This window comes from Fulmarus glacialis, unplaced genomic scaffold (assembly GCF_000690835.1).
Source record: "Fulmarus glacialis isolate BGI_N327 unplaced genomic scaffold, ASM69083v1 Scaffold48677, whole genome shotgun sequence".
Classification (NCBI taxonomy): domain Eukaryota; kingdom Metazoa; phylum Chordata; class Aves; order Procellariiformes; family Procellariidae; genus Fulmarus; species Fulmarus glacialis.
Genome location: NW_009223465.1, coordinates 1 through 22,200, shown reverse-complemented (window position 1 = coordinate 22,200; position 22,200 = coordinate 1). Strand labels below are relative to the sequence as shown.

Genomic DNA, 22,200 nt, shown 5'->3' with positions numbered 1-22,200 from the left:
CGGCCCCGTGGAGGCCGGCCCCGGCGCCTGCACCTTCGACTGCCGGCACCTCTACACCAAGAAGGTCTGCGGCGAGGGCTCCGTTCGCGCCGTCTCCTACAACATCCTGGCCGACACCTACGCCCAGACGGAGTTCTCCCGCACCGTGCTCTACCCCTACTGCGCTCCGTACGCTCTGGAGCTCGACTACCGGCAGAACCTGCTGAAGAAGGAGCTGGCGGGCTACAGCGCTGACCTCATCTGCTTGCAAGAAGTGGATAAGTCCGTCTTCGTGGACAGCTTGGCTCCGGCCCTAGATGCTTTTGGACTCGAAGGGCTCTTCAAGATCAAGGAGAAGCAGCACGAAGGCCTGGCCACTTTCTACCGCAGGGACAAGTTCAGCCTCCTTAGCCAGCACGACATAGCTTTCAGCGAAGCCCTGCTCTCGGACCCGCTGCACAAGGAGTTGTGTGATAAGCTGGCCAAATACCCCTTGGTGCAGGAGAAGGTGCTGCAGAGATCATCTGTGCTGCAGGTACCAGCTTTTACATGCGTTCTTCCTCTTTCCCCTCTCCAGGCAGGCACAGCCAAGTGAGGTTTGTTGAGCATGGAACCACAGGAGAGGGCAGGCGAAGGATTAAGAGTCTGAAACGTAGACAGAACAATGGTATGTTCTCTGTTAGCTAGGGTAATGAATAGAACAGAAGAGCAACTTAGGAACAAGAACAAAACATTGAGACTTTACTGAACTGGATATATGGAATTACCAAAATTCGGTAAAAAAAGCAAAATTATTTTCTTTGTTTTAAGATGAAGACAGCTGTTGAGATTCTGGGCCAGGTATCAATGGTGGTATTGGCTGCCAAGTTTTTCACTACTTACTCTTGTATGTCAGAATATGTGTTTGATAAAACTTAAATCTTGTAAATCAGGTGTAAATGAGATTAAATTAATTTGGCTTGCTTTAATAATGCCACTTTACAAAGTGACAGTAGGGAGGGAAATAAGGTTGGACAGGTTTGTGAGCTTGTTGATGCCAGTGGGTCTGCCAGCAGAGCTATCCTGTAAGTACAAACATGTAAGATGTAGGTCTGCATCAGGAATTTCAGAAACACTCAATAGTAAAAGTTTCCTACTCGTGCACTGAGTAGGACTAACAAGCTTTCCTTGATAACTGAAGTCACCTCTAAATTTACATTCAATTTAACAACTGCACTGCTACAGTTTGCTTGCTAAAATCAGAGAGACAGCTCCAATTCTGTTGCAGAGGTGGGAGAATAGAAAATAAAAGTAGTTAAGAATGGTACAGTATTAGCAACATCTTATGAAAAAATATGGAATGGACTGATGGAAAAAATACGGCCAAACCAGACACTTGCGGACAAAAGAACATTTGTCAAACACCTGGATGTACTGGTAATATCGGTAATGTATTGGCTGATATCCAGACCTAATACGGAAGATAAATAGATTCAACTTAGGAGGTGTACTGTTCATTAGTTACAAGCATCAGATTCTTTGAACTGGACCATAAAGGCATAAGCTAACTATTGCGTTTTTTAAAACACATAACCTCTCAATTTAAGACTTACCAAAGATTACATTTTCTCTTGAAGGTTTCAGTTCTTCAGTCTACAACTGATCCTTCCAGGAAGATTTGTGTAGCTAATACCCACCTATACTGGCATCCAAAAGGTAATTTTGTCATGTTCCTGTATGTAGGATAACTGGGTTTGTAAAGGTTTTTGTCTTCCCTAGGGAGAATAGATTTTCCCGCATTCTTTTGCAGCTATAACCTTTTCTTCTGGAACTGAGGGTTTCCTGCCTTGCTTCTTATCTAGATGAATCAAGCCAGGCTACTAGGTCTGTTTGTTTATTTTTCTTAGAGTAAGATTGTTCTAGTCTGCCTGGGAGTCAGTAGAATACAGCTGAAAGCAAGGCAAGTCATGTTACACACAATTCACCCAAAGAGTAGACCATAAAATATAGATAGCTTTGTGTGTGCTTATGGCTTCCCAATCCTATTGTACCTGAAGGAGTTGCCAGAAGGGCAACCAAATTGGACTACAGAACCTTTTAGAAGAGATTCTTCTCTTCTAAGTTAGTTTTCTTTTGGTTCTGTGCCTTTCAGGAACACTGTTAGGATTGTTGCCACGAAATGGAAAGCTGCTGTAATATGGGTGTTTAAGGTTCAGAGTTCTTGCATGTGCGAGTTTAAATTAAAACATTGTCTGCCTCTCTGAAACTTTCATAGTCACTTGCATAGTCACAAACTTCAAAGGCTTCTTTATTTATGAAAACTATTCTAAAATGTAGCGCACAGAAAATTTAAAATGAGATTACTGTTTCAGAGCTATACATGATACATGCTTAAATGAGCAACTTGGAAAATTCCTCCAATGTTACTGTGAAGTATTTAAAGCAATACATTTTTATATTCTTAGGTGGGAACATCCGTCTCATCCAAATCGCTGTAGCCTTGTCTCACATCAAGCATGTAGCATGGGATTTGTATCCTAGCATACCAATCATATTCTGTGGAGATTTTAATAGTACACCATCATCTGGGACTTACAGTTTTATTAACAGTGGTGGCATTGCTGAAGATCATGAAGACTGGGTCTCGAATGGTGAAGAAGAAAGGTGCAATATGCCTCTAAACCATCCTTTCAAATTGCTAAGTGCTTGCGGAGAACCTGCTTATACAAACTATGTTGGTGGGTTTCATGGATGTCTGGACTACATTTTCATAGACAAAAATGCTCTAGAGGTGGAACAGGTCATTCCATTGCCAAGTCATGAAGAAGTAACAACCCACCAGGCTTTGCCAAGTGTTTCACATCCTTCTGATCATATAGCACTAATATGTGACTTAAAGTGGAAATAGATCAGTTCTTGCATGGTGGTTTTGGGGGTTTTCAAACAAGAAATTTAATTTACTCCTGGGGAACTGAGGTTACACCCTGGCTTGTATGCTACTAAAAGGAAAGTCAAAACGACTTCTAAAAAGTTCATGTGTTTGATGGTTCTACTGAATATTATCACACTGTTCAGAATATTTGCATGACAACTTTTCCCTTCCCTTTTTATATGCTAATAGGAAAACCAAGTATATTTAAGACAGGGGGGTTTGAAAATTGGGTTATCATATACCTTTTTTATAGGTGTTTTTAAAGGATTAAGAATTATTTTGTTAAAAAAAGATTATGAATTTAATCTGATTTATAAGACTGTACAAATTGAACCATGCTTAGTTTGGAACCAAACACAGAACCTGAAAACAAGTGGCTTTAGTTGATTCAACCTTATTGTAATTACTGTCATGACAGGACAAATTTTTAAAATAAGTTGAGAAATTGTCTTGTTCACTTACCATTACTGTATCCAATTTTTTAGTAAGTGGCATGAACAATGTACTTGTACCTACTACCTTCTCAAAAGATGTTCTTTAATTGTCAGTGAATAGGCTTTCTGTCAACAATCAATCGTCTTAAATTCAAGATTATAATTTATTTGGAAGCATTTTGCTTGTCCACTTAATATGGGTAATGAGGGTAACTTTAGCACCTGGTAAAATTGGTTTACATATATAGGTAGCATCTGTTTTGAACATCTGTTCCTTCTGTTGTTTATAGTCATTGGCAATATAAGAAATACTAAAGTTTAGGACAGCCAACTGTGGATGGGAGGGAGCTTTTTAACAACATAATCTGTTTTCAGATGGTGGGGAGGACAGAATAGTTAATGTGGTGCGTTAGGTATCTGTGCCTAAATCTTGAAAAAGAAACACAAGTGACTTGCAACCCTTTGTCACGATTGTTCTGTTTTGTTCCTCTATTACATACAAAGATGACCTGAATTTTTAATAGCTTTCCCCACATTTTTTCCTTCTAGAAATAGTCTGGTCTTCTCTATTTTATAGGAGATAATTTGGATGGGTGGAAATGTATGTTATCCATACCTTCACTGAATGTGTTGGAGGGGTATGAATCATTTAACAAGCTTCTTTCCCTGTATCATTAGTCCATACAAAACAAACGGCATTTGAAAACCGTTTCACTAGATCTCCCTCTTTCACCTAATAAACTTTCCTTTTTAATTGTCTGTCACTGTTGTCACTTGATTTCTTTCCAGTTACTGGTTCTTTCATTGCAAAACAAGTCTGCCCAGGTTGGTAAAAGCTGTGTGCCCTATACTTGCACAACTGACTACTCGCCTCCACTGCATTGTGGTGGACTGTAGGTTATAGCTGGGATTCACCAAATTGTTTATATACTACTAAAAATAGGCAGTCGCTTTCAGGTAGCATATTGCTGAGAGTCGTTGGTCCTGTCTCTTGCTAGTAGTACCTGCTATACTGTGAAGGGTGGTGCTTTGCAGAAGCTTGTAAACATCTGCCCTTCAGCCTTTTCTATGTTATTTCCAATAAAATTTCTACTGGTTTTTGTTACTGTAGTATCTGAGCATCTGACAAGTTGATGCTGATGAACATCTACGCTAGTAAAGCCAATGGGCAGGTTTAGCCTCAGGGGTCATATAAGGCTAAAAAGTTGCAGGCCCATAAATCTCAAAACATGTCTCAATGTCTCAAACATCATGACATGAGAAGAAAAAAATCTCATGAACTGTCCAGAATATTGTTACCAACTATGCACATAAAACCACAGGTAAATGGGAATTGACAACAGGACCGTTGCACTAACACACAAGTTTGTAGAAGCCTGTATTACTAAGGATCTCATGTAAATGTCCTTTGCAAGTAGCTTTTTCCAGCAGGTTACCATCCATCTTCCTCTCATCCCAACTTCTCTTACCTGATCCTGCTCTACCACCACTGAATTCTGGCTACTTGTTCCTGCTCATGCCACACCAAACTAAAATAGGGAAGTGATCCAGCTAAAAATACAGGGCCTTTAATAATCTTGACTGTATTATCGTTCTAGGGGGTCATTATATCCTGAGCTGATTCATCATAAAGCCTCTTGTGCCCAAAGAGCAAGATACAGGCTTGGAGGTGGGAATAACCGATCAAAGCCTGAAGCAAGGCATTCACTTGCTTAAGCTGATCTGCCACAAAACATAACACAAGACCTCACTGAAGGAGCACTCATTTATTGTAATGGGCTTTGGCGGGCTTATATGTAAACCTTCAGAATTCAATTTTTGCTAAGTTACCATTTTAGCTAAGCCAAAGGGTAGCTAAGGGCTGTTGGATAAAAAATGGAAGCAAAACAGGGAATGTGGCAATGAATGATGTTAGATCTTTGCAACAGACCGAAGGACAGTACTCGCCCTGTAAAATTGGACCCTAAATACTTTGCGTGGGCCCCTGATCAGTTACTATTCTCTGATAAGTCTAATTAAAAAGTAAAATGTCATTCAATCTTGCATATGAATTGAAGATGAAGTCTGTACTCTTGTAGACAACAAAGTTGATAATAAAAGTATTGGTGATTCATAACTAAACTTCAAGATACAGGAGTGAGGAGAAAATCTTGCAAACAGAATGGAGGCTGTAAACCTTGTATCTGGGCAAAGAATATTTACTAGTTTAGTAAATGAGGGAAAGCTTACACCTGAAGATGTAACGTTTGCAAGCATATGGCATCTTAAAGGGCAGAAAAATTAAATGGAAGATCTGTTCAAGAAGAAAAAAAATCTAAGTATTTAAATACCTTGGAAAAACACTGAAAATGACCACATTACAGCTCAGTCAGAGGCCTTCTACAATTTGCCAGCTCTGAAAAATCTGAGGGGAAAACACCCCCAAAAACCAAACTCCACTGAGTAATGCAGCCTTGTAGACTGCAAGAGAAATGTCTCAGTCTCAGTCACTTAGAATAGTAAGATTGCAATTGTTAAGTTTGGAAGGGAAATTATATTACTTAGGCTGAGATCCCTTGTAACTTTAAAAAACATTCTTTTCCTCCTTTTTAAGTACCTATCAATTTTAACTGGGTTACTTCGTCTTAGTTTCCAAAACCAAAACATTAAAAATCTGTAACTTCTCCATAGCACCAGAAGATGGAGCTGCTCAGAGAATAGACTTGCCTGGTATTCTGCCTCCCTTCCAAGAAGCGGCAGGTCCCTCTCATTCCCGGGATTGGTACATGGGTTGCTGCTTCTGTCTCCTTGCAGACCAAGGAGAGGGAGAGCACAGGAAAGCTGGCATCTGCAGGAAGCAAGCGGTAAGGGAAAAACACGGCACTGGAACAGGCCCAGTAAAATTAGATGGCCCTTGCACATGGCAAATAATCCTTTAGTATCTTCAGGAGGAAATTCAGCCCCACAAGCTGGAGATTCTCCAGTCAAAGTATCCCTGGTTTAATTAGTAAAATGCAGCAGCACAGGCTGACTGCCCATAGGAGCAATGTGACAGGGACCAGGCAGACCTTTCTGGAGTGAGAATGCAGCACTAGGGTGTGGGTTAGGAAAAAGTCACAATTTTAAACAATTGTGATTTTTTGGGGGGTGAAAAGCAATCCTTAGATACACCTTTGGCCCATATCCCAAGCTATGTTTACATCTACATGAGGTAATATATGGTGCTTCCTACTCCACATAAGGTGATTTCAGCTCCCATTTTAGCTCCCCCTACACATCTGGACCTTGCCCAGCAATTAATTCTTTCTCTCTAAGTCACCTCTAGAACCCAGATTTGTAGAAGCCCCATTAAGCTTCTCTCCATTTTATTTCATAAACCTAAACTCACCTGTGTTCCTCTTCCAGCAATTGGAATGCTCCATCTTCTTCTCATCAAAAAATTGGGCAAGATCCTCTTTGCATCTTTTCAAATGTGTTTGGGTTTGTTTGTTTGTTTTGGTTTTTCTGGGTGGGTTGTGGGGTTTTTTTTTGTTACTCTACTTTCCCAGACCAGCCATTAAGGAAGAAGGGAAAAAGGAACATCTCACTTTGCTTTCTAATCGACTTTCCCATCTCTGATGCAGTAAACTCAAGAGAGACAGCACTGCTCCAGCATCTGCTCTGACTAGCTGTTGTCTTGGGAAGAAGTTTCTTCTTTCACACTGGCTCCTGCTGTGGACAAACTTGTCACTCGTAAGAACATTACTAGAACTAAGAGCACTGCAACACTGGTCTTCTGGAGGTAATAGGTACTTGGCTAGTTTTTGGGTTGTTCTGGTTATTGTGAAATGTAGTTTACCTGTGTATTTGATATGTGCAAAGAACAACCAAGTTCTGCCAGATCCTTCAGACTGGTCTGGCAACTTGGAACTTGTATTATTTTTTCCCCTCACCTTATCCATACCAGACAAAGGGGTCTTAGCCACCTGTGAGTTAGTACTTGAATTCTTACACGTCAGTATTTCTTGTATCACTGCTATTTTTGAAGGGACTAATCCAAGCTTTCAGTAAAATGTATTTATGTATCATGATAAAGCAAATAATAATGCAAAGTATGATTGAGAGAAGAAGGAAGAAAAGGAAGAAGAAAAATGGTACATGAAAAGAAGGGGAAAAATACCCAACATGCTAAGGAGTCAGATCTTTCAACACCTCAAATTAATTGTGTAGTTGCCTCATTTCTCACATTCCTAGCATCAAAAAAATTGTTCCAAGACTTTTCAACTCCCACACAGTAAGAAGAGCCTGAAACATTTCAGTTTTCCTAGAATTTGCATCAGATCCCTTAATAGAACCTGATGCTTTTAATTTTTTTTCTGCACAACACACAACACATTCAGTAGCTAAGCTTTATTCATAGGTCCAACAGCAGCATATAAAATGTCATTTCTTACTCAAGTCCCCTGTCAATACCACTCTTGACAAGGGTGGGAAAGATGTATTGGGACAAGGTGATGTGCAAAGTTTCATTATATTGTAGTCAAATTGCCTTTGTCTAGACCTTAATATAAAGATTCCTCAGATGAGCAAGGGACTGCAAACTGGGCTCTGAATTCTCATTACTGGCAAAACCCTAAACCACTTTTTACACAAGCCAGGCCATTGCCATAAGTGCCCTCGTGGTGTCCTATTGCCTCCAGTACATTGTTTTACTGGTGCACGTTGAAAACACTGAGAACAAACCAAGCAAGTAGAAATGCTTATAGCATTTGTGGCTAATTCCTGATATGTTTAGAACAGATTTTTGTCCTGCTTGCAAACAGTTGAACCAAAGTCTGCAGATTAGCTACAGAAGCTACAGCTGCAGAAGTTCTAGAACATGTTGTTCATGAAGTCTTTTTAAAAAACAAAACCAAAACCAAAACCAAACCCAAACCCAAACAACAAATATCTGCTACTGTTTATGTTGTAGGATTCAGTGATCAGGTTGATTACATGTGAGAAAAACAAAAGAAGCCTTTTGCTCTGGTCTGTATGTCGATCTGAATATTCATGCAAAACTATTCTCCTAATGTTAGAAAAAAATGAAAAAAGTCAATCATGCATGTACTGCAAAATACAAGGAATAAATTGTGTCAGCATGGCCAAATGAAAGAAAAACCACTCATTCTCCAGTGTTTTGCTCTCTATAGTTAAGCTGGCCATCTGATACCTTGAAATAAAAACTCTTGTATACAAATATTACTAGACTGACCCCCCAGTGCAGTAGAACTTACCCATTGTTTGAATATAGGAGTTGATGCTACACAATGAAAAATTTCAGCTACTGGAACTCAGGATTTCCTGTCATTACAGTAGAATGAGGAACAAATTTTTAGCAGTCTTGTGCCTGTCCAAGATTTTGAACTTCTGGGACAACAGTTCAGTTCAGTTCTGACGGGGAAATCACAAACGAAGTTAGTATATCTAAACTCTTAACAGACATGACAAAATTGGATCTTCATGGGAATTTCATCTGCCTCTGGAGAGCAGGGCTGTATTATACATTGTTACTGATATACAACATATATAGGTCACTTGTAATTGCTTTAACCAGAAAATAACTATTTTAAAGAATGCAACAAAAAGCAACAAAAGTTTTACCTATCCACAATGTCTTAAATGACAGTCAGTGCCTTTACAGTAGAAAAGTTGTACTGTGTTCGTGTAAGACTAGCATACAAATTATCAGCCTCTAACCGATGAAGAGGATGTAGAATTTATCCTCTGAGTTTCTGTAATCCAAAAAGGGAGAAGAGCCAGTGATGAAGTGTTTCATCTCCTTTTGGTCTGCTTAAAAAAGTGTCACTGCCACAGCTAATGAATTTACTGACAAATAGCCATATTAATGGAATATGACACAGATTTCAATACCGCATGTGATCCTGGTACTAAAAGAGATAAGGCAGCATAATGAAGTCATCAGGACTAAGCTTGTTCTTGCACTAACAGACAAGCACTAGCTACAAAAGTGGCACTAACTCCAAAGGAAAAAGAAAGCCACCAGGATTTCAGCTCACAGCAATAGCCAGTAAGAACATGCATAACAAACTACTTCATGTTTGTCATCTGAAGACAGGGCGGCTTTCTAAGCACGTGCACCAACCCCAGGGACTGCTCCTTAGAATCAAGTACACGTAATCTAAAGTGTACCTTGAAAATGTTTAGAGAATTGAGAACAGTTGATGAGAATGTAATAACCTGAGGGAAAGTTTATTTACTTCTGTCAATTGTGACATTATTCCGCAGCCCAAGTGTCTTGTCCCTTCCACAGCTTAATATTATGATGAACACACTGCGTAACAGAGACCTTGCTTCCAAGATCACAACCTTACAGAGTACTCAGAGGCAAATACCATTTTAGTAATAGAGGTCAAGTGTGATCTTACCTATTTACAGGAAGATTGAAGTACTTGCTTCCGTTCCTCTCTATGCTCTGAATAACACTACGGTGACTACTCAGTTACTCCCAAGAACTTTGCTGAGTTTGTCTTACTACACTTCACTGTAAGCTGTAGCCTTCACCCCTCACGCAGATCCCATCACTTTTAAAATGAGGCTCAAGATCTTTACTACTTTCTGACTTTGATTTTGTGAAATTACTCATTTTATAGCAGAATTACAACCTACTGATACACAAAGTGAAGCATGGTGGCTCTTTGAAATATGAACTTCCATATACATGCTGTAATTCAAAGGTGTAGTGGCTAGACAGAGCTCACCTAAACCTGAGTATTTAATTACTTAAAAGCATTTGAAAGAATTAAATCAGTGAAATCTTCATCTCTACCAAACAGAATGCTTCCTTCAAGATAACAGGCCTAATTTGTTTCTAAGTATCTGCTTTTTTATTTAAAGTCTACCTCTAGCTTCTTCCTTGGAAGAGGAGATGGCATTTAATTTGTGACGAGCATTGTTTCATTTTAACCTATTGGGACTACCAATACAACCCGTATTACAGACCAGCCGCCTCTCTGAACAAGGTGTGCCTTTTAAGGCTCATTTCAAAGAACTGCGTTGCTAGAAATATGCATATTAACAGCTACTGATCCAACACATGGATATATCAACTTTGGTTAATATGTAATCAGCAATTCACTAAAGGTGCAAGCAAAACCTACTCACCTTACACTGTCTCCTGGGTTTCTGTTACATATTGAAGACAGTTAATGACCGTATTCAAAAGGTCTGGAATTTCCCCTGGTTAGTTGTGTTCACAGTAACAGTACTTCCTAGAAACTTAAACCTCAGTTACAGCAGAAGGTGCCTTGAAAGGTGCTCTTAACCTGAACTAGCTTGAGTTTACCAGACCTTGTCACTGGGATTTCTTGTAGCAAGGATAACAAGACCTGGGCTAAAAATAAGAGAGGAGCTTAGCCTAAAACAGCAATGAAATCATGCTTTGGGTTCCTAAAGACATACAATCAATGGAATAGAATATTTCAGTTGGAGGATTGAGCTATATTTGCATCCATACAGCAGACAGCCAATAGAAAAAAGATCTTAAAATACCCATTAGCAGCAGCCTCAAAAAACATGTTAATTTAAGTCTTTTGAAGGACAGAGGTATAAGGGGGCAGAAATATGAAAGCAGACAGTAGCAACTGTATAAAGCTTATTTTTTGGGATGACTATCACCATTAATATAGTATTGACTAAATCCCTGTACAAGTGTTCAAGTCAGGTTCCCAGCTAGCCACCAACAAAACTGGTGATTCTCCTGCTAGAACCCATGTTGGTTTTTAAATGCAGATACAACTATGAAACAGACATGCATGCTTTTCAGGCAGTTCGTATTTGTTTTATTACAATTTTTGTAACTGTTAGTATTTTCATATCTGGACATCTTAAAAGGAATTTTAGATTTACAACTTCAAAAGACACTTACAGAATTATATAAGCCTTGACGACAGCTACTCTACTGCACTGCATACAACTTTGTTGCCCACCTTCCATGTCCCGCTCTACATAGCTCCAAACAAGTGAAAAATCTGAGATTGATGTTCACATTCAAGCTGCAGGAAAGCTCAGTATATGGAAAAAGAATAAGTGATAACTTGCAGTTCAACTATTTCAGGAATCAAGAAGAGCATACACAGAACTATACATTTTATCATTTTATTAGGAATAATTCCAAGTGGGTTATGAAGAAACTAATCCATTGAGTTCGATGAATTTTCCAAAATTTCTTTATGAAGATATGTTCACCAACAAACAGTAAAACTTCAGAACTATTATACACTGGGCAAAAATAGTCAGGCTGATACCAAAAAGCAACATGCAACATAAAAAAAAGATACAATATAAAGGAAGACAATCTGCTGAATATTAAAAACAACCTCAACATGAGCTCTTCGCAACCAGCACAGAACTATTCTACCCATCAAATCCAATTCACACAAAGGCAAGTTGGGCTGACAGAACCCAAGGATTAATAAAATGTTCCTCAGTGCAGTAGATTTGTATAGTGTTTTAGAGCATTTCCTTGGCTGAAACAAGCAGTATTAGGAATTCTTTTTGGCAAGGGAGAGAAATAAATACATACGGAATGCTACATTTTTAAATCAGCAGACTGTCTGAGGAATGAAACAGGGCATCAGTAAACTAAAAGTAGCAGGGAGAAAAAAAACCTTAAAACATTAATTTATTGGGGCTCAAAAGAGTATTCAAAACAGATCTTAAAGATGTCACAATAACTATATTCAGGCATTTAGGCTAACAAGGGGAATAAAATCAGAAGATACACTTTTTCCAAGTTAAGTAAATTTTTACCCAAGCATATTGCTACCTTTGCAACATGTAGCTCGGTAAACAATAATTGGCAACAAAATAAGTTGAAACGCTGTAATATCCTGCCCAAATATCAGTTCCAGATACTGTAATAACCAAGATGCAAACTAATTTTGTTGTAACAAGCCTAGACCACTTATATCAAACATGTCCCTGGTGAAAGAGTCATCCAGTTTGAGTTAGCGTTTTGAGAGTTCATTTGACAGCCAGTCAAGTCCCTCATACAGACCAGTTCCTTGCGTAGCACAGGTTGCCTGGACATACCACTGTTAATGCAGAACACAGACAAAGATTACATTTAAATACTGACAAAACGCAAATTAAGTTATCACAGTATGTGACACACAGATACACACTCAAATAGTGTTCTTTAAACACTGTTTTGTGCCGTAAGTAGAGTCAATATTGAAAAAATGGTATTTTTCTAAGTTTTGAAAAGTACATATGAAGTAGATTGGATTCAGACATTATCCAAAAACTCGGTGTTGGCCTAGCAAATGTTCAACACCGTTTAGCGCATCAAGAAAAAAATACAGAACTTCTATTTGGTTTACATGTTGAAAACTAGCTTCTTGTTTTTGAGACACTGCTCTTCAGGAAATGGACATGGAATTATGTAAATTAACAGATCTCTAAAACATCTTCTATGGATATCATCTTAGTGTATCAACATACAGACATTAAGTGAGTATTACAGGATAGATGGTTTCTGTGAAGCAACCCTACATCTCAAAGGCTTGTGCAGATGGAATCTAACGATTCAGGAGCTAGTTAACTTCCTCCCATCTTTGTAGTGGTGAGAATGCAGAATGCATTTTCTCCCCCAGAATAACAAGTATTGGGAAAACAGGAAAGCCCACCACATACTTTGTGAAACATGTTTGACAGCAATATTTCAGTGACAGACTGGAATATTTGTATTTTTCCAGGAAAAGGTGAGAGATGAAACACCTGCAACAGCTGTACATATTGGATCATACTTCTAAATTGCTTATTTTGAACAAGGACCTTAAACTATGCACTACAGAGTTTAATAGCAGGCATGTGCATCTTTCTACAGAAAGAGATTAAAACCTTCCTTTCCTTTAAACGGAGATTATGTTTATGATATATAAAGGAAGACAAGAGTTCAGCAACCAGGAAGTTTAGCACTTACAGTTCTGTTACGCAGAGACTGAAGACCTAGTTTATCTGTCATTTCACTGATTGCCATGGCATTTGGCAGATCTTGTTTGTTCGCAAACAGAAGCAGCACTGCATCTCGCAGCTCATCCTCCTGAAGCTAACAGAAAAAATGGTCATGTTTTAAATTAGCTCACTTAAGTACTTCAATTTCTTCAACAAGCACTAAGGAAACCTAAATACTGATTTAAGGGTTATAAACATTTTCATTCTTGCTCCTGAAGTCACTCGTAAGTACTGAGTGAAATTTAACTAGTACCCAACAGAACTTCTCCTACAAGTAAGGAAATATTCTTTCAATAGGCAGTTTAAATTTACTTGCAACTTGCTGCTTAAATTCTTAGCACCAATTTTTCTTTCCAAAATTCCTTCTTCATCTGCTGTGTTTCTACTAAGGTTTCAGGAAGCAAAGAAACGTTCTGAGACGTTAGTAGTTCTTGAGCTAAAGCTCTCTACAGAGTTGTAGTTACAACTCAGTGCACTGTGTGACCCAGAACTACCAGGTGAATACAATATGCACTGTACAAACTCCCTGAAATTTTAAAATCCTAAATCTCTTAGGGAAGCTGTCACACATCCAAAAATATGACAAAATAAGTATAACAATCATATTTCAGAAGGTTATCAATATTTACCATTTTCTGCAGCTCTTCTGCTGCTTCCTGGATTCTCTCTCTGTCATTGCTGTCTACCACAAAAATGAGGCCCTGCAAGAAGTTAAGCAGTTTTGAAAAGCCAATGTAAACATGCAGTACTATTTTAAAAACCAAAAAACTCATATTGAATATTGTGACTGTCCCCTCCCTTAGGTGAGCAAATTTGACAGAAACTTCTGTTTAAGCAATGCAAGATGTCTGTCTGAACACGTACGTAATAAGTTTCAATTGCAAAATAAAGATTGGTGTTCTAAATCAAAAAAGTTAAACACAAATGTCAGTTTATAGATTAGTGTGTGATTCACCAGTTGGGGGGAGGGGGGGGGAGGGAGGAAGACACCAGAAAAATTTCAGAAGCTAACTCTCCCCCCCTCCCTTTTCACTCATTGTATCATGTTAAATGCAGCAAGAGAATCACAAGTGCTTCACCATCTCATGTTTCACTGAAAAAATCCACACCCTTAAAATAAGGCCTGAATTTATTTCAAAAAGTTTGTACCAAACACTATTTCTAATGGCATCTCTGTTATTCAAGCGTCCTCCTTACACACACTATTTACTCTTAAAACCCCAGCCTGAAAACCTTATATTTTATCATTTTCTTTAAGAAAACAGAAGCATCTTTTAAAAATATTTACTAACACGGTTGAATAAGGAACTGAAATTAAGTATTACTCTATTCACAACAGTACTTTGCTAGCTCCTTTTTGTCAGTCCAGACTTCTCCATTTTTCTGCACCAATCACATGCATTACACTGCACAGAAGCTTCTTGGAAACAATTCTATATTCAACATGGGGGGGGAAGAAACCACCACTCCCGAATTTTCCCGATACTAATAAGCAACTTACCTTACTACCTGTGAACCAAAAGAAAGAATCACATTTATGTCACCAAAAATAACAGCAGTCACATCAATATGAAGCAGACACTTTCTAATCAATCAATAACAAGATTTTTTTATGATATTTTTAGATACTCAGCGTACCAAATACACTGATATAGCACAGTAAAAGCTGTATATTTTCAGGCTGATTAGAAAAAAAGACTATGTAGAAAGGTGTTTAGATAATAACATTTTTTTATGTATAAGCCAATGCCAGTTCAAACAGATCTAAGTATGGATATGGCAAAGTTGAAGGGTTCCTCACAAACAAACAGCTGCTCTGGCACATTACAGAACACTGGTAGATCCTAAAGGACTTCATCCTTGCCAGGCGACACTCACAACTAGACTCAAAGCCTTCAGGGTAACAAAGCAGCTTCAACTAGAATAAAATCTGGGTATCCCTTAGAACTCGCAGGAAGTAGTGAGGCGCCTTTCCGAAAGGAAGGGACAGAAGACAACTTTCCATGTATAATGAGACTTTACAAAACAGGTCTTTAACAATTGCTATCTCAGAACTCTTACCTGTGTGTTTTGGAAATAATGCCTCCAAAGAGGTCTAATTTTATCTTGACCACCAACATCCCAAACTGTGAAACAGATGTTTTTATATTCTACCGTTTCCACATTAAAACCTAAAATAAGAGAGTCAAGCAGTTAGAAATAGTTAATGCTAGTGTTAAAACGTAATTCTAATCATGTTAAAGATCGTTACTTCCTAAGTTATATTTCTCCCAAATATATATATATAAAATGGCCTATCAGAATTTAAGTGCTAGATCAAGAAGAAAACTGACTGAAGGGGGGGGGAGGGGGAAATTAATCCATAAATTCCAAGTACACCAGCTTTGGTTCAGCAAGTCTTTCAGCCACAAACTGCTAGAGGTTCATGGTGTTTGGGGGAAGTCCTGCTATTTAATTGGTTCCTAAACTCCTGAGCATCTGCTACTAGCCACTGCCAGACACAGGATTCTGGTCTAGATGTACCTTTGGTCTGACACAGTTGTTATGGCAGCACCAGAAAGCCCATGTTTGTCTTGATCCTTATACTAAGAGCAAAGATAGCAAATCCCTACACTCTTTAGAAGCCTGTCTGTACAACGCAAATGTAGAGTAACAAGAATGAAGGCATGAGAATTGGTTATCTTACCAATAGTGGGAATTGTGGTGACAATTTCTCCTAGTTTCAGTTTATAAAGAATAGTTGTCTTACCAGCAGCATCCAAACCAACTAGAATAAACAGAAAATTTGATTTAGTTCACAATATGAACTACTGATTTAAAAATATGCCATTTTACATGCAGAGTATTAGGGGTTTTTTTTTTTGAGAAGAAAAAACTTTTTAAACACTCTTAAGTCATTGTTGATATACTACTGGATGTTTCTCCCCATCTCCTCTATCCAGCACTGAGAGAGAGAACAAGCAATGAAGAAAACAAGCTCAATAACACACTTCCATCCACAACCTACAGGTTCACAAGTTTCTAGTCATCTTCCTTAGTATTTGTGTTACTTAATTAAGTTTTATCATTCACTTTGAAAGTTTCTTCTGTGTCAGTCAGGATGGTTTTAAATGCCTAGCAACAATCTATAAGCAGCACATAGTTTCTACCTGATCACATTTGCTACTGCGCACTCAAGTTGGGGAAGGTCTCACTTACTCAACCTTAAACTAAGGCCAGTTTCACGTGCACCTGAACCAATAGGAGTTGGCACTAGCAACAGAAGACACTTCAGTCTCCCTCATTCCAGTCTCTTGTCCCTTTGCTAAAACATTTCTTTTGCATTGACAAAAACACATACATTAGGAAACTCCTGCCATCCCTTCGCATATACCCTGAGGGCTGTAACTCTTCTTCAGGATATCACTTCTATTCATTGAGATCCACTAGGATGCTTTCATTAGGAGTCTCCGCTTTTGATCTTTATAAAAGGCCTTCTGCACTGAAATCTGCTCTTCTGCTTCTACAACAAAACTTAAGCTTGCTGTTTTTCAATGTAAGCTATGTGGTAAATATGTGATCCTTAAAAAAAAAAAAAAAAACCAAACTGAAGCCTCAAAGACATTTTTTGAGAAGCATCACCAACATTGCAGGCATACACTGCAGTTTTCTAAAACTGTGCAACTGCTTATTGTTAGGCATTTCAGAACACGTAAGAGCAAGTCAAAATACAATTTGTTAGAATCCAATGCCTAGCACATAAGCACCTAAATAAACAGTAGGTACTAAACACCTACCACAGCAACAGTTTGAATAAAATATCTATTTGTGAAACTTAAAATAGTCAATAAGATTTTGCCCAAACAAAAATAAAACCTCCATCAAAGAATTAATTAAAAAATACTTCACAAGAAAACAAATGTTATCCTTGTTTGGTAACATTAAGTGTTCTCAGTTAATTTCCTACTTGGTGACTGCGATACATTAAGCTTTAAGTGGTTTGATGAGTTGACTATTAATAATGCAACTGTTTCCTTAGCATTGCAATAAAATGGAATTCGAAATTACCTACTTATTCAGAATGAAACCAAACTCTTAAAAAGCCTCCTCCTTCTCAAGACACAAACTGCTGTTGCAGCAAACTAACTAAAAACTTATCTATAATTGTCCTATATTCTGATACTGTGAACAGGATTATACATGCCAATGCAGTTTCTTTGGTATTGTCATTGCGCATCAAAAAAAAAAGAAGTTCTTCCAATTGTTAATGTCATGAAAGAAGGGGGGGGGGGGGAACCCCAAACAATCTACCATCAAAACCAAAGCTCCTTGCGGGGTAATAAACTCCCAAAATGCTCCAATTAAAATGTAACAGTTTTAAGTATGCTATTGTCTAAGTGTTGGTCTCTTTCAGAACCACACACAAGCACGAAAAAAAAAAAGACATGGTGCAGCAGAAGTTTCACAAGAGCTTGCAAGTCATGAAACCTTGTAAATGTTAGCATTTTCCCCTACACCAATAAAGTGTCAAGTAGCCTTAGAAAACCCTTTAAGCGAACTCCGAAACCCTCAAATACTTCATCTATGCTGAAAAACAATGGTTTTAATAGCACAGTGCTTGAAGCCCAACACTATTCTCACACAGCTCAGCTTCAAGTGAGCGTCTGTAGGATGCCTAGATCTTTACCAGAAAACATAATGTATGTACATGATGTATATGTGATAGTTTTCCAGTAAATTAACATTAAGATCGTTTAGTGAACCACCAATTAAAGCTACACATACTCACAAACTCTTCTGCCACCCCCTAGAAAAACCCCAAACAGTTATCAGTAGAACAAACACTGACAAGATTTTTTAAAATTAGCAATGAAAGAAAGATAGTGTTATCTACACAAATGGTTTTAGTGTATTTATGGGTTATTCTAAAGATACAGATAAAGACAAAGAAAAAGAAAAAAGCTAATTTCAAAGAATACACTCAGGGTATCGAGAACCATTTGAAGATACGACTCAGAGTTGAGAAATTAGAAACTAGTCAAGAATTTTAAACTATTTCCCAAATTTAAGAAATTATTGCCCCAGTTATCCACCCTGCTCTTGTGCCAGGACCCACCACACCTCAATGGCATTGGCAGAAGGCTACATTAGCTATGTAAGCACAAAGCCCAGAGACTTTCCTTAAATCCACTCTTATCCACAATTCTAATTAAGCTGTTGGATTTTGCACTGAGGCAAGCTGAGTTATGGATATGTGTTTTCTTCTTCTGACTCCACACTTGAGACAGCAGCTTTTAACCAAGGGAAGGCAACTTATGCAAATCACCATAACGCTATTTGCAAAAACTGCCTCTTTTAGCCAAATTGCAAGTGTTATGAAGTCTAAAAAAGCAATAGTCATCAAGAGCATAGCCTCCATTCATACTTCTTACTCCAATTTGCCATTTACCACCCTTTTTAGAACAAGAAATTTCAGAGCACCCAATCACATTTAATCTTTTGAGCCGCTAGGAAGTGTAACTATTGCTTTTAGTAGTAGTCCAAGAATAAACACGTTTACACTTGCACTGGAACACTAAATGTAAATCTATGAGCTACTTCCATGTCATAAAGTTTAAGTTGATTTAATTATCAACATTAAAATCTAAGTCTTAAATCCCCAAATAATGTAAAGTAAATTTCCAACTCTACATTTTCACTCTGATGCCACTGCGTAACTGACCCATCAACAAGACCAAGGTGTAAGAATCTCGATGTAGGGTATGACGGTCAGCAGTTGTACCAAAAGGCATTAAGGTTACAATAAAGTACAAATAGGAAGTACAGACTTGCTCTTGCAACCATTTATCTTTGAACTGAGTCAAACATCCTCTTCCTCTAGTTGGAGAAAAAATATCTACAATGCTTTCAGTTGCTGCTAAAACCACTGTGGTTCTAAGCCCTTTACTTCTTTTAAGAGTGTTTTGTTCACAGTCTGTCAGTCGGGTTTCTAAATCTCAAGCTTGTAGTTCGCTTGTCCCTGGGAACACCACCCCTGTGACCACATCACATTCCTCATTTACCAACCTTCTACTTTGATCATTCGTGGCTGAATATCAAGCTGCCTCAGTTATCATAGCACAGAGCTTCATATAAACTATAGATGCAGAAAAATTGAGAATTGACTTTTGAAATGGAATCCCCATCAAGACCAATAGATTTTCAAAGTTTAGTATAGAATACAGCATGTTGCTGCTTCCAATATGAATGTTTCCCATAAGCAGAGAAAGAAAAAAAGCTTCTACTGTATTTAACTGATTCATGACATTCATGTTACAAACAAAAGCCAGCTTAAAAAAAACAAAATTAATGAATCCCAATTTAGTACAGGTTTGTATTCCTTCACTTTTCTTCTACCTTCACACCAGTTCTCTCAAAACTGGTCTTATTTATCCTTTACATACTATTACTCTTTCAAGTTTAGTTTCAATTGGGTAAGTCTTTGAGGGACATGAAGGGGTCATTTTCAATACAGCTTCTCAAGAAAACACACACACGAAAAAAACCCCAGCAGCACGCAAACCACCAGTGGTAAAAAAAAAACAAATAAAAACCAGCTAAATGGTTTTGTGCTGTACAGTGACACAATTCCCAAAGAATCTGACAAATTTTTTCACCAATGTATTTAATAATTACCTTTGTATTCGAAGCTCCTGAGTAGCTATTATCTCAGTTAACGCTTGCACAACTACACCAAGACCCAGAACACTAAATTATGATACTGAAAGGTACACAATGAATCAGTAACTTTTCTTTTTTAAGCACAAGAAACTATAAGTGAAGAGTTTTACAGACAGGTGCATGTAGGGTTAGGACTCAGTTTTTCCATTCTAATGCCCTGGTTGCCTAGTCTAACTTTCATTCAATGTTATCCTGCAGTTATTTCTTTTCTTTTCCCTCAAGTTACCTCCATCTATAAAGAAGACGCAGGAATTATTTTACATTCATTCCCCCAGAATCACGCTAACTCAGTATTTCTGAAAAATACTTTTACAAGTGCAGTTTTTTAAAAAAAAATTTCAGTAACAGTATACCATTACATGTCCACCTTTTACCATAAATGTAGTTTGAGAATATAAGAGATAGTGTGTCATGTTTGCTGTTGATAATGGTACCTGATGAGAAATATTCAAATTCTGCAGAACTCAACAACACAAAGTCTGTCTTAACAGCCAAATTAATTCTACTTTATCTTGAATTCTGCAGAAACAAAAGAAAGCTGTGAAAGGGAAGTTTGAATTATAAATTAATCACCTGTTCATTATCAACTCACCCATATAATATTTTCCCCTAAATATTTCTCCATGAACACCTTACCCCATAAAGTTACTTCACTGGTATACTACTTAAATGCCTAGCCTTGTCCAGCTCATTTTCAAATCATAAATTGAAAATTATCACCCTGAGGAAAAGTTTAATTCAGTCCCAGTATTCAGTCGAACATCTCTCCTCAAAGTGCTGATACATAACGTAGAATGCTATGAAGAGCTCCTTTTCCATGTTACAGGTATAAACGAATTATTTCCAATATAACATATTCTGCTTCTCAGCACGCAGTTTAGGTCCTATGATACACTCTCATCACAACACAGCAAAAGTTTTACCTTCTTATACTACATAAAAAAATATGGCGCAGTCTCATGCTCTGATCCAGACCTGTATTTGAATATAATCCATGCCTTAAAATAAACATTTAAAAAAAAGAAAAAAGATGCGGTTGAACCAACTGCTAGAAAGTGCTAACCTAAATTTGAACTAATTACCTACCAATGAAGAAACTAAAGCCTTGCAAGCTGTTTTGATCTGTATGACATAGCTTTCTTGTTTTCATTATTTTGCAGAATGCAAAAGAACTACAAATACCACAGACACTATCTCATCCTACAGTAAAGCTCATTTGAAGATTTTACTTCATTCATTGAGAGTCATATGAAGAGTCTGGCTGCTAGGAAGACAGTCAAATCACTTCCTTGAAACCAACAGATGTACTAAGTTGTCTCGAAGACAAAAATTACTCAGGTTAATTTGAAATGGATGAGAGTCTCTAATTTCAAGCAGCGAAAATACAATAAAATTACTGTGCATGTAATAAAGAACTCTGTCATCACAAAACGTATGGAGAACATGGAAAATTATAATTTTAAAAAGCTGCATTTTGCGTCTGCTGTGCATACCCAGGCAGCATTAAGGATGAACAGTGTGCCAAGAAGTTTCACAGTTCGGACCCTTCACTGCTGGCTACAGTGAAGTAAGCGCTTCATGTAATTTCTTAGGACAAGCTCCTTCAGTCTGTGGCCATGAACCAAGTTCCATTCACTTTAGTAATAGCATTTGAGAAAAATTTGAGGGTTAAGAATTGTTTGTACATAAAGCTTGTGGGGGTGGGTAGGTGGGTGGAAGAAGGCAGGAAAGAGTTGGAGGACGAAATACCAAATGCAGTATGCACTTGCTTTGACCTTTTGAACCATAATCTTAAAGCGAGAATCTTCAAGAGCCACTGGCTTCAACTCTTACACAGCCCATTTCAAAAGAAACGGAATCTAATTCCAAATAAATAATTACGGGCTGACAGTAAAACTAAGCACTGAAAAAGCAACCTACAGAGTTTTATGATTTTGTGCATGAGGTTCAGGAGAATTAAAGTGCACAGATGCTATACCGAAATGTCCTTTCACAGGTCAGAGATAGACACCTTAGTTACCGAAAATAGGCCATTATATGGCAATTTCTTAAGCTGTTGGTGTTAGACACACCAGGCTTTGTCACATCCCGTTCGAAAACCCACACTGCTCGGGGTGGAGCGGCGTCTCCAGGCCGGGAGCACAACCGCACCGGCAGCGCGGGGAAAAGCAAGGCGCAAGCCTCGCTCGCCTCCTCGACACC

The 22,200-nt window shown here is 38.1% G+C and overlaps 2 protein-coding genes across 2 annotated transcripts; one reads left to right on the top strand and one right to left on the bottom strand.

Moving 5' to 3' along the window:
* Positions 1–4: 4 nt before the first annotated feature.
* Positions 5–2,936, top strand: PDE12 (phosphodiesterase 12; the record flags this gene model as incomplete). Its single annotated transcript, XM_009581803.1, has 3 exons — positions 5–514; positions 1,596–1,674; positions 2,424–2,936. Coding segments are annotated over 3 exons (1,032 nt in total), but the record flags the coding sequence as incomplete, so codon positions are not given.
* Positions 2,937–11,097: 8,161 nt separating this feature from the next.
* LOC104071778 (ADP-ribosylation factor 4) lies at positions 11,098–20,005 on the bottom strand (the record flags this gene model as incomplete). The annotated part of the gene is made up of 6 exons (XM_009581802.1): positions 11,098–12,377; positions 13,268–13,393; positions 13,929–14,000; positions 15,361–15,470; positions 15,986–16,072; positions 19,958–20,005. Coding segments are annotated over 6 exons (530 nt in total), but the record flags the coding sequence as incomplete, so codon positions are not given.
* Between the last annotated feature and the right edge of the window lie 2,195 nt (positions 20,006–22,200).